The 12962-nt window shown below is 38.3% G+C and overlaps 1 protein-coding gene across 2 annotated transcripts; it reads right to left on the minus strand.

Moving 5' to 3' along the window:
- Window positions 1–380: 380 nt before the first annotated feature.
- LOC136128392 (eIF5-mimic protein 2-like) lies at window positions 381–1635 on the minus strand. 2 transcript variants are annotated; one of them, XM_065884236.1, is made up of 2 exons: window positions 781–1635; window positions 381–587 (listed from the first exon to the last, which is right to left on the minus strand). In XM_065884236.1, exons 1-2 carry the CDS (start codon window positions 1633–1635, stop codon window positions 381–383), a joined length of 1062 nt encoding a protein of 353 aa, XP_065740308.1. The 2 variants fall into 2 exon arrangements, with proteins under 2 accessions (XP_065740308.1, XP_065740298.1); XM_065884226.1 differs by having other exon boundaries at window positions 381–535; window positions 636–1635.
- Between the last annotated feature and the right edge of the window lie 11327 nt (window positions 1636–12962).

Below are 12962 nucleotides of genomic sequence, written 5' to 3' on the forward strand. Positions count from 1 at the left end.
TTTTATAACAAATTATTTTTAACCAAATCATATCTTGAAAACTGTTTATATAGAAAACCCAGGGAAAAAGTGAACTGTTCATTGTGGAAGGCCTTAAATTACATTATTACAGTAGAAAATACAGGAGGTAGAAGATAACTGAAAAGACTAATGCAACATTAGATTCAAATCTATAGCTCCTGTAGCTACTTAAAACATGGTTTTAGAAACTAAATTCAACATTTCCAGTAACCATAGAAACAGTTAAAATAAAATTTGCCATGAAGGCCCTTATATCATGCTTGATATAGGGAGGTAGGAAGATGTAAGAACCAGGGCACATGAGACATGACATTTTATCTACAATTCCTGTTTGCTTTACTGAGGGTGTAGTTTCAAATTCAGTCACCTTCTTCAGCTTCACACGCAGATTCTTCTTCAGCATTTTTGAGCCACTCTACAAAATTTTTCATTTGCTCAAGGAAGGCACTTTTCCCCTTGGCAACATGTGTATCTTTATACCACTTCAGAATGGGTTCTTCACTCAGAACTTCAGCTTTATAAAAAAGCACCACTATTTTCTGGAAGGCTTTCATGAAATGAATGTTGTCATAGCAATACTCCTGAGTCTTCAGTAACAGTCATCTCAGACTGACCTTGAGTTGTAAAGGCAGCAAGTAGAGGGCTGTATTGCTTCAAGTGCTTGATGGCTTGCTCTGCTACAAGCTCCTCTTTTTTGTTCCATTCCACAGTGCTCATTGCACTGGACCATACTATTCTGATGACAACTGGTTCTGGGATGTTTTTTTTCATCTCCTCCTTGACATACAAAATTATATCCTTAAATGGATCACCACGGGACATCTGTTCTTGAAGTTCTTTCTGGAGTTCCTTATGAGTTCCCATGGTTTGCTGATTCCGAACATACTGTGAAAACTCTTTCAAGCCTGCCTCAGTAAAATACTTTGTGAAGCGTTCAACACTTTGCTTATTGGCAGGAAACAGTTCCATCAGTCTGTTATCCATGCTCACTTTCCAAAGACTTGAAGCTACTGCATTGATATATTTTTCATTTACCCATGATTTAAAGAGCTTTACAGCAAAAGCTGCTGAAACACCTTCTTTAACCAAATTCTCATTATAAAGGCTATTAAGAATGGATGTGTTAAGTGTTCCATTAGCCAGAAGAACACCAGTCAACATAGCCAGCTTGTTCCTCTCCGACACTGAAAAACCCTTTAAGAACAGCAGCAGCTTTTTAACTTCATCTTCAAAACCCTTCTCCAGGTATTTGTAGCGCCTGATTAACTTGTTAAAAACCTGAGCAAATGCTTGCATGGTCTCTAGGTCTTCTTGTGCTGTGAACACACAGACATCTGTATGCATCATGTCATCTGCCAGTGTACCACCTGGGGCCAGCATTCCACCGGCCACCAGAATGTCAAAGAGTGTTTCTGTATATCGGCGGTAATCAAGTTTTGCTCCAGAAGGATCAAGAAACTTTGCTACTGATTCTAAATCAGTACCAGTTTCAGTTAAGCTTTGAATAATGCAGTCTTGAAACTGAGTAGGGCCAAACCTCTCTTTTTCATCTCTTTTTCTGGTTTTAGAATGCTGGCCTGATAGCGTTGGCTTTTGCTGCTTTTGATTACTCATAAAAGACACACGAATTTAAGGCGAAGAGAAAAGAGCCAGAAATCGCGGAGGTGGCGGCAACTGCGGCGGTGTCTCCTCTGCCAGTACTAATCTATTTTATATTACTAATCAGAAAGTATCTTCAGTGGGGGTATTATAACTCTCTGCATCCTTTGCTACAATTTAACCTCATCTTTAAATGTTGCTAACTAGATAGAGGTTAGGTGTGAATTAAAGGAAGGACCAGAGCCCAGATGGGAGCTGAGCTACTCCTGACAATTCTGCTCTTGTTGTGGATGGTTCTCCTGCTGAAATGTTTTCTCTATCTATAGCTATCGTAAAGAAAAAAAAAAAAAAGATGAAATACAGCGTGTTTCTCAAAGGCTCTGCCAGTATTAGAATATGTTCTTAGAGTTAAATATTGGAATAGATTCAGACATAATTTATACCTTATCCACAGAACTCCACATGTCTCTTCATGTGTGGAGTAAAGGGTTTGAGAGAAAAGTTTTTAGTGATGGGGAGGGAGTCACACACACACACACACATAAACACATGTACACGCATGGACATGCCTACAGGTATAAAGACACAAAATGTTTGTTTCTGTGCAAAACGCTTAGAACAGTTTAAGTCCCTAGAGTTAAGATATTTTCCCTTAAGAAGTTTAGTATTTCATCATTTTCTATGTGTGAAATACAGATCCATTTTCTCCCTAAGCCCTAAATCGCTTTCTGATGTTTAATGAAATGAATAGTCAAGCAACAACAAATTAACCCTACATCTCTAAACTATCCAGAGAGATGGAGGACCTCCTCTTCAGGTGTCCCACAACACCAGAGTATACTTGAGATACTGAGTGGGAACGGAAGAACAGTCCAAACAAAAAGAATGGCATGTTTAAAATTGGAGTCAAGGATTGTAAAGTAGTTCAGAAGAGTATGCTTTAGGGGAAAGAGGGATGGTAAAGTTAGACAAATGGTAAAGGTCAGGATGGATTTTGTAAGCTTTGTGAAAGTGTTTGGAAAGCAGTGATATGCATCATTAACTGAAAAGAGAAAAATGTCAAGGACATTTGTACTGAGATTTAGCTTGCTAAGAGTTGTGTGGTCACTGATGCATTCCAGTCGGGGCTGCTCACATTTTGGTCAGGTTGCATTGTTAAGAGACACACATGGCACAGATAAGTGAAGCTCTGTGTACTCCAGAGCAGATCTGTTCAGTACAGATTTCTGTACCTTTTAGACACAATACCTGATAATAAATTCTAGCAGTTCACAAATCCATTGAGAACTTGAAATGAGGCTAGTGCAATGAGGATGGTAATTTCAGTGAAGGAAAAATAGATAGGCTTGTTGGGGATCAAATGCTAGGAAATATGGGCATAATTCCAAAACCCATTCTGCATATCCAGAGTAATATTAAGAACATGGCCAGTTTTGGTGACTCCAGGACAAGCCAAATCTAGAGAGTGAATGAGTCACAGTCAAGAAGCAGATTCCCGCAGAATCTGGCAAAAGCTAGGGAGCACAGCAGGCTTGTAGGAAAGTCACAAACATTCTTCTAGACCTGATTCATTGAAGAAGAATTGTTTTAGAAACACAAGATGTGGTCCCCACAGGTTGACCTTCATCAATCTTAAAGGAGAACAGATGGAAGTAAACATCCTATTGCCTATGAAGCGATCAACCAAGAAGAAAACAAGTGAAGAAGATACCTTGAGGGTCTTTTGTTTTGTGCATCTAGAAGAGTTGGCTGTACACTGGTAAATATTTCCCACTCCAAAATGGACACCATTTTTTCTTTTTACATCTTTATTGGAGTATAATTGCTTTACAATGGTGCGTTAGTTTCTGCTTTATAACAAAGTGAATCAGTTATACATATACATATGTTCCCATATCTCTTCCCTCTTGTGTCTCCCTCCCTCCCACACTTCCTATCCCACCCCTCTAGGTGGTCACGAAGCACCGAGCTGATCTCCCTGTGCTATGCAGCTTCTTCCCACTAGCTAGCTATTTTACGTTTGGTAGTGCAAACATGTCCATGCCACTCTCTCACTTTGTCCCAGATTACCCTTCCCCCTCCCCATATCCTCAAGTCCATTCTCTAGTAGGTCTGTGTCTTTATTCCCATCTCACCCCTAGGTTCTTCATGACATTTTTGTTTTTTTCTCTTAGATTCCATATATATGTGTTAGCATATGGTATTTGTCTTTCTCTTTCTGACTTACTTCACTCTGTATGACAGTCTCTAGGTCCATTCACCTCACTACAGATAACTTAATTTCGTTTCTTTTTATGGCTGAGTAATATTCCACTGTATATATGTGCCACATCTTCTTTATCCATTCATCCAATGATGGACACTTAGGTTGCTTCCATCTCCTTGCTATTGTAAATAGAGCTGCAATGAACATTTTGGTACATGACTCTTTTTGAATTATGGTTTTCTCAGGGTATATGCCCAGTAGTGGGATTGCTGGGTCGTATGGTAGTTCTATTTCTAGTTTTTTAAGGAACCTCCATACTGTTCTCCATAGTGGCTGTACCAATTCACATTCCCACCAGCAGGGCAAGAGGGTTCCCTTTTTTCCACACCCTCTCCAACATTTATTGTTTCTAGATTTTTTGATGATGGCCATTCTGACCAGTATGAGATGATATCTCATTGTAGTTTTGATTTGCATTTCTCTAATGATTAGTGATGTTGAGCATTCTTTCATGTGTTTGTTGGCCATCTGTATATCTTCTTTGGAGAAATGTCTATTTAGGTCTTCTGCCCATTTTTGGATTGGGCTGTTTGTTTTTTTGTTATTGAGCTGCATGGGCTGCTTGTTAAATTTGGAGATTAATCCTTTGTCAGTTGCAAATATTTTCTCCCATTCTGAGGGTTGTCTTTTGATCTTGTTTATGGTTTCCTTTGCTGTGCATGGACACCATTTATAAATGAATATTAGTCCAGAAATATGAGGAGTTTCTTTTAAATAAATACTGGTCTCTCTACCTGCAGAACTCGACTCTAAAGTAATTCAGGCAACTGATCAAGAAGAATTAAGACAGGCCTGTAGGACTAATTCCTTCACCTCACTGAGTCATAAATTCCTCATAAGTAAACTGAGGGAGTGGGTTCGTCCATCTTTCAGGGAGAAAAGGGAGCATGCTCCATTAGCAAACTACTACTTTCAGGCAAAACCAGACTAAAAACATAAATGAAAGCCAAACATGCAAGAAGTGTATTTTAGAGTGAGATTCTGTTCCACACAGAGCTAAACTGATTTAAATTTCATAATTATGCCTCACCTTTCAGACAAAATATCTGATAATAAATTCTAGCATTTCATGCTGTTCTTTAAATTTATTCTTTTCCTTTTAAAATGCAGTATTAATCATTTTAATTTCAATGTGTCCAATAAAATCTAAATGTTAACCATTCATTATGTTTAATTATTTTCACCTTTGTCCTTTTTTTTCACCTTTGTCTTAATAGTATTCTTACCCTGACTTTTTAGTCAGTAGTTTATGCATGTTTATATTTTTATTTCCACTTTTAAATAAAAGAAAATGGCAATAAAAGATTCAAATAATTTTGCCTTACCATTGATCAAGACAAATTTAGAGATACTGTAACATCTATAGGAAGAGATAGTAAGGAATAAATGTTTTCTAGCTGATTACTAATCTCCAAATTTGGTATAGAAAAGGTCATGTAAGGATGTAAGGCATAATTCACAAAAACACAGATGTATTTAAAGAAAACTGTATCAAAGCCAAGAGTAACCTTTTCTGTTCTCTGTACTTCAGTATCATTTGCATTTAGTTAGAGTTCTAGGACATTCATAGGTGATGGGGAGACATGCTAGTGTACCTTCAGCAGGGAAATGTATAGGTTAGAAAAGGTGGAGATTGATTGGACAGCACTAGTAAAGAAAAGGGAGGGAATACCAATATTTACTGAGCGTCACCTAGGTACTTAATTATGCACTTAATTATCTCACTTACTCTTCACAACAGCCCCTTATATCATCGCACGTATATTTCTTGAATACCTGCAATGTGGCAGGCACTGTGCTTGGTAGAGACAAGGCTGAACAAGAACAAGCTAGTCTCTGCCCTTGTGAAACTCACATTCTAGTACAGAAAACAAGGAAGTAAACAGACAAAAACAAATGACAAATTAGGACGGGCACACCATGAAGGAAGCAAATGAGCAGAAGTAACAAGTAATAAGAGGAAACAACAGATAGGAAGATCAAGAAAGACTGCTTTAAGAAAGGAGGATTTAATTGCTAATCAAAGGAAGAAATAGAGCTGTCCAGATAGGAAATAGCAAAAAGAGTGGGGTAGCATGTGCAAAGGCCCTGGGATAAGAAAGATTCTTATGTCTACTGAGTTGGAGGCAAAAGCAGAAACGGAAAAATCATTAGGAGGCTATTGGTGGTGATTTAGCTGAGAGATGAGTTTCTCCTGAATTAGGAGTATTAAAGATGAAAAGAAGTGGACAGTATCAAGATGTATTTTGGAGGTAGAGATATATTTTGTGGTAGTACTTGCCACGTTTATTTATTAATAACACATATGCCACATAACAGATGATAAATAGCCTAAAAGAATAGGAGATTAACTAAACTCTTATAGTAACTTCAGGATGGGGTTATGAACCCTGCTTTCTTTAAAGCCCTTTCCACTACATCACACTTCTTTCTTTATTAATTCAAGGTCAATGTAGGTTTTATAGAGTCCTAAAAGTAGAAACATTTGCCAGTCAAATGATTTTGAATTAGAATATTCTTTAATTACCTGGACAGTTTACAGGTTTTCAGTTCACAAATCCAAAACTTCATTTCATCTGAAAGGGGCACCACATTCTATGAGCACTCCAATATATATTTTCTGTACAAAATGTGAAAATACTCTTGCATTTCTTCCAAGGATGTGCTGAGTTATCCCCATACATGTGGAAAATTTTCTATTGACTAAAGCAGCAATCTGTAGCAATTCTGAACCATATGCTGTTCTTACCATAAGTCTTAATTGGGTAATTTGAGTGACCAAACTGTTTTTTTAGCTTTGCTAAAAATAGGCCTGTCTCTGCCCATATTTAAAATGACTGATTGCTGATAATCTCTCACCTCACCAAGTAAATCAACACGTGAATAAGGCTTGAAATAAGCAGGTTTGGGTGCAAAAGCTAAGCTGGAAAGGACCTTGCTCTCATAAGCTCAGTACTTCTGCAGTTTTGTTTTTTATTATTATTCTATCTTTACTGTTGAGATTCTGCTCACCAGTACTTCCATTTCTTCTTTTTCTCTGTGCATGATAGGCTTGTACTTCCTCATCCTCTTGGGTTGGCATGACGTAGTCCTTGCTCTGGAAGTAGCTAGGAGCTGCTATACACTTCTCCCCTCCCTCACTGCAGGGTCTAGTGATGTTCAGAGCCTTTGTTAGCCTGAGTGCCTGATGAGGATGACCTGCAGAGAGTCTCCCCAACTAACCCTCAACAGACATGTTGTATGAGGGGAAAAGAACTTTGCTGTTTTAAGACACTAAGATTTAGAGGTGTATTGTTGTTGTTGCTGCTGCTGCATAACCTCATCTCTTTGACTGCTATAGGTTTCCTCACATTCTTGACATGAAGGAAAATACAAATTTCCAAATTAGAAAAGCATGACAGACAGTTCAGTTGGCAGAAAATGAGGAGGTTTGATTGAAATGGACCTGGTTTTAATCCAGTCTCTGTACCTTACTTGCTCTTTGAGCCTTCTTTTTCTCAGCTGTAAAAAAGAGATAATAGCATAGTTGTGTTATGACAACTTAATATGTCAAGTGCCTAGCAGGTTGCCAAACCATAGATGATGTTCAATGAAAATAGCTATTTTTGGGAGGAGTAATGGTAAATAGACTAACGGTCTAGAAGGATATATCCATGTAGGCAGGACTGAATCTGGAGACTTCAGAAATAGGGGGAAAATTGCCATTTATCTCCTCGCTTCCCCTTTCTTCTCCCCCTGCAAGTTTCTTCCTAGTCATGAGCATGCCTTTCTCTCCCTCTGTGTACCCTGATGCTTTCTTTGCCCTCTTCCAACTCTGCTGTTACAAACTGCTCCCAGGAAGTCATGTATCACTCATTAAATCATTCATTAAAATAACTGCATTTTAACAGGAAATAACTTGAGTTAATAAACTAAAGCTCCAACACGGTATTCATCTCATGGTATTCAGGTGAAAAGCAGTGGGGTACTACCTTTCACCCAAACCCAGGATGGCAAAGAGGATTCCCCACACTTGTTAGATCCACTAAGCCAGGTAGGTCTCCTGGGTAGACTTTAGAGAAGACTTTGATAAGGCTTCCATTTATGAGTCTGGAATCTGCTGGAAAAAGTCCCATGATAGTTTGGCAGGGTCTTCCATGGTCTCAGGAGTGGGACTGGCAGGACTAGTACTGTGTATTTGCATGAATTGAAAATTCACAGTGACTTTACACCCTATCTCCACATTAAGCCTCATTGCAGATGATAGAACTAAAGCTTAAAGCTTTTCAATCATTTACCAAATTCACATAGATGGGAAGCAGAGGAGTATATATCCAAAACCAGTACCTCTGATTTCAATTCTAACACACTTTCTCCTTTTTACTATCACGGATTTTTTTTTTCTGTCCCTGGAGGAGCAAATTTGATGTCTCTTGACTTTAAGAGCACATGCTATTATAAAATGAAGATCTTTCTTTTTAGTCATATATTTGGGAATGTGAAATTATGCTTTCTACATTTATAAAGTAACTGAAAGAAGATACATCAGGGTTAAAAAAAACTATAAACATTCTCTTGAAAATAAAATTAAAGTGAGGTATCCTGTATAGCAATTTGTTCTGGCTGAGAATAATACCCATAGTTTCAGAGAATTTTCATCTCTTCCTACATTAATGAAAGGAGAAGGAGATGGGGAAAGATGCAAAATTTTTAAGTCCTGTCATTTCTTTAAGAAACTATAGGGACTTCCCTGGTGGTGCAGAGGTTAAAAATTGTCTGCCAATGCAAGGGATATGGGTTCGATCCCTGGTCAGGGACGATCCCACATGCAGTGGAGCAACTAAGCCTGTGTGCCACAACTACTGAGCCTGTGCTCTAGAGCCCGTGCTCCACAACAAGGAAGCCAATGCAGTGAGAAGCCCCCGCACCACAATGAAGAGTAGCCCCCGCTCACCGCAACTAGAGAAAGCCTGTGTACAGCAACAAAGACCCAATGCAACCAAAAATAAATAAATAAAATCAATAAATTTATATTAAAAAAAGAAACTATAATTATTTTCTTGTGGCTAATATAATTTCTAATATTCTATCTCTTCCCAATCAATTTTAAACACTGGAAACATCTTGAAAGATACAATGAAAATAAAAGATTTGTAGCCAGGCAAGCCTGGGTTTGAACACTGGTTTGATCATCTAATATGTTGGGAAAGCAAGGTAATTAAATCCTAATTTAGAGATGGGCCTCAAGTTTTTCATCTTTAAAATGGAAGTTTACATTAACATTCTCATAGGATGGTAGTGAGTATTGTATGAGATAGTGAATAGAAAGCATTTTGTAAATTTTAGAAAATGTTACTTCTCTTTTCCCTTTGCATCATATAGATTCACATTGTTCTCTGATTCCTATTCTGAAGTAACACACAGTCAAGATTTTATTAACTTAATAAATATAGGAAGGAAAGAGGAAGGGAGGGAGAGAGGGAGGGAATGAAAGAAAAATCCCTATTAAGAAAAACAATTCAAAAATAGGGTAGAGATACTTTTCCTTCTCTGAATGATCTGATATTGTTCTATCAGCAGAGATTGGAAGACCCTGGAGTTATTCTGCCCTTGGCCTCTTTCCCCAGAAGAGACATAAGAGATATATAACCTCTTTATAACATTTCTGACAATATCACTAGAAACTGGTCATTTGTTCCAAAAGCGGAGCCTCCTTCTTGAAAGACTTTTATCCCTGTTTGATTTTTTCATTTATTAATGGATGAAATTTTCTCAGAAATATATTTTAGGGCTGCTAACCTCATCACTATACACAATTATACATTTGTCTTTCAGACAACTGACCAGATACCTAACGTAAACCTATGAGACAGAGGAATTTCCCAGTACCCAGTCTAGGACTGGTCTTAGCTGAAATTTTGCTGTTTATGCCACCTCAGGTAGCTATTTCCATCTTCACCTAATAGGAGAACCTCTATGGGTTTGGGCAGTTATCTCCACCATAAAGAAGGCTTAGTTTCTCATACAGTTTCAGAGTCTGAAATGTGAAATAGTTAAGTACGTGGTGAGTGTTGTTAAATGGATCATATCAATGTGTTCCCTCTATTCCCAACAATCATTGGTATATAGACAGATACCCTAGGTAATTACAGGCATTTACAATTAGGTTTTACTGGGGAACCATTTCAAGAAAATGATTTGCTCAGCTGTGTACTAGATTAGTAACACACTTGGGTGTTGGCAGAATCTTCCACTGTGACTGTGAAAACAAAGCAAGAAGTGTTGATACAAAAAAGAACTTTAGAAATATGCTGAAAGTTTCATTATTTTTCCAAAAACTATTGCATCACTTCCCAGAAACATAAGTCCACATCTTTTCAACCACTATTTTTCTTTTTTTAAACTATTTGGGGCATACATAAATACAGCGATGAAATGAAAAAGTACAGTCAATGGAATTTTACTGGAACAACCTGTAAATCAGGATTAGATTAACACTGAACAATGTTCTGTATGATCATGAATAGCTTTTAGACACCTCCAGAGCACCCACATGACCTGGTGTCAACAGTCAGACCTACACATCAAAGAGACTAGGACAGGCACTTGACCGTCTACCCAAGATGAGACTTCAATTAGCAGATAAAACAGAGGTACCACTGCTTGTGATGCTCTTTTGAAGATTTATCTCTGCACAGGCATGCAATCATAAATAAAAATCTCCAAATAAGCAAGCTGACTCAAGAAGGCAGTAGCTGGACCACCATTACCCTCTGGGCTCAGTAATAATATCATATACCTGTTTGAATGCCCACTTGTTCAAATGACTTTGTAAATCCTTAATTATCCTCTTTTAAATGAGTAACATTTGGTTTCCCTTCAAACTTCAACCTCTAGATAAGTATATTGCTCTGATTTGGAACTTACCAGAGTAAAAATGTGACTATTCAAAGCAGTGGAATCAATCTGAGTTGATAACATAAGTGCAGGAATTCTTACAAGCTCCCACTCTTCCCAAAATAAATAGAGCAATTTGACTTTCATCTAATTTGTTCATTTAAAACCTGGTACAAACACAAATATCTTTCCCAACACTTGTTTTATGAGTTTTTACTGTTTTTTTTTATTCATATCTGGAAAAACTTCCAGACATTTCAGTGCCAGAAATATGATCACGTTTGAATTGTCTTTCCTAATTGGAGCCAGGGCTGGCATGTGTCATTGAGATATTTATTCCTAACCCATTAAATCCCCAAAGCATCATGATTTAGGTCTTGTGATCTTGGAGTTTAGATTTGGCTTCCTCCCTGAATCAACCAACCATTCTGTTATGGTTGAATTTTTCCCCTGCCCTAATCAAATCCATATGTTGAAGTCCTAACCCCCAGCACCTCACAATGTGACCTTATTTGAAAATGGGGTCATTGCAGATGCAATTAGTTAAGATGGGGTCCTGCTAGAGTAGAACGGGCCCCTAATCCAATATGACTGGTGTTCTTATAAAAAAGAGAAATTTGGACATGAGACACACACACAAGGAGAATGCTACGTGGGGCGATGTGTCTACAAGCCAAGGGATTCAAAGATTGCCAGCAAACCACCAGAAACTAGGAGAGTAGCATGGAACAGAATCTCCCTCACAGTCCATGGAGGGAACCAACACTGCCAACTCCTTGATCTTGGGCTATCAGCCTCCAGAACTGTGAGAAATAAATCCTGTTATTTAAGTCTTCCAGTTTGTGGTACTTTGTTATGGCAACCCTAGCAAACTAATACACATTTTTCACTGCTGCGGCAGCAAATAGTCTCCTTGGCTGATTAGTGATTCCCTTTTTATCTCTGTTCCTATACATTAAATGAGAATATTTTGCATATTAGTGGTGTTCTCAGTTAACCTTCAAAATGATGGACATGTTTGAAAAAAGGACAATGTCTTTCAGCATTGCCTTGGCCTTCCATAAGGTGATAAAAGATGAGACTTAGAAGAGAGAAGAAGACAGTTTGTTATCTGCTTACACCTTACTCCAAAAAAATATCGTAGCCCCTGGCTGGGTACATACTAACATTGAAAAGCATTTTGATAGAAGTGTGAGCCTCAGTCATAAATAGTTAGAGCCAACTGGGCATTCAGCCAGTGTTTTTAAGAGGGGAGCTAAGCAACAGGAGGATTTCAAGTAGGAAAAGAGAGAGGAGCACTACCCTGATCATTTGGAAAACCAAGGAATCCACAAAATCAAGCTACTCTTTAGAAAATAGAAAAGGAGGACTGATGTCAAGGGAAAAGCAGCAGTCAGCACCTGGATTGAAGTCATGACTTTCCTAGTCCTAGGAGAATCTGGATCAAGTGAGTTTCCTAAACTGCAGCTACACTCCCAACTTCCAGCTCTCTGGACCACATTTGACATATGGAGTTCTCAAATTTTAGTGCATGTGAGAATCACTCAGAGGGCTTCTAAAACACAGATTGCTGGGTTCCAGCCCTGGGGTTTCTGATTCAGTAGGTCAGATGCAGCCAAATAATTTGCATTTCTCATAAATTCCCAGGTGATGCTAATGCACTGGTCTAGCGATGTACTTTGAGAACCACTGGACTACATCAATGTTGTTGCATCTGCTTGTTGAGAAGAATCACCTAGGAGAAGCTTGTTTTAAAAATACAAAATCCTAGGTCCCATGCCAAACTTTCTGACTCATAACCTCCAGGGAAGGGACCAATATTTTCTATTTTAATAAACTTTGAGTGATTAGTATGATTAGGCAAGCTTGAGAAACACTGAACCAAGTATTCATGAATTCCCTTTTTGCATCTGTCATTTTCCCACATGGTACCAATGGGTGGGTTTTGCAATATGGCAATAGTTGTACAAGAAGTTAAGAATAGCACAATCACTGAGTTCTGTTAATCCTAATCTGTTGATACTGTCTATAGGCCAACCATAGAACTGCACTTCTCTTCACGGACAGATGCCCTGGGAGAAGTCTTTCTTAATACCAACTGGCCCTGGTACTGTGATGTAGTCCAGAGCCCACACTGAAATAGGCCCAGGTGATGTAGCTTTTGCTGGCAACTCTAATACTTCTCTTTTGCTCCTTATTA

The sequence above is a fragment of the Phocoena phocoena genome, chromosome 1, assembly GCF_963924675.1.
Source record: "Phocoena phocoena chromosome 1, mPhoPho1.1, whole genome shotgun sequence".
NCBI lineage: Eukaryota > Metazoa > Chordata > Mammalia > Artiodactyla > Phocoenidae > Phocoena > Phocoena phocoena.

Excerpts from the sequence above, each read along its gene's own strand:
- LOC136128392 (XM_065884226.1), bottom strand. The coding sequence starts at position 1,635 with ATGAGTAATCAAAAGCAGCAAAAGCCAACGCTATCAGGCCAGCATTCT. Across the intron at positions 536-635 it reads TGCTGCCTTTACAACTCAAG|CTGAAGTTCTGAGTGAAGAA; the intron begins GTCAGTCTGAGA and ends TTTTTTATAAAG.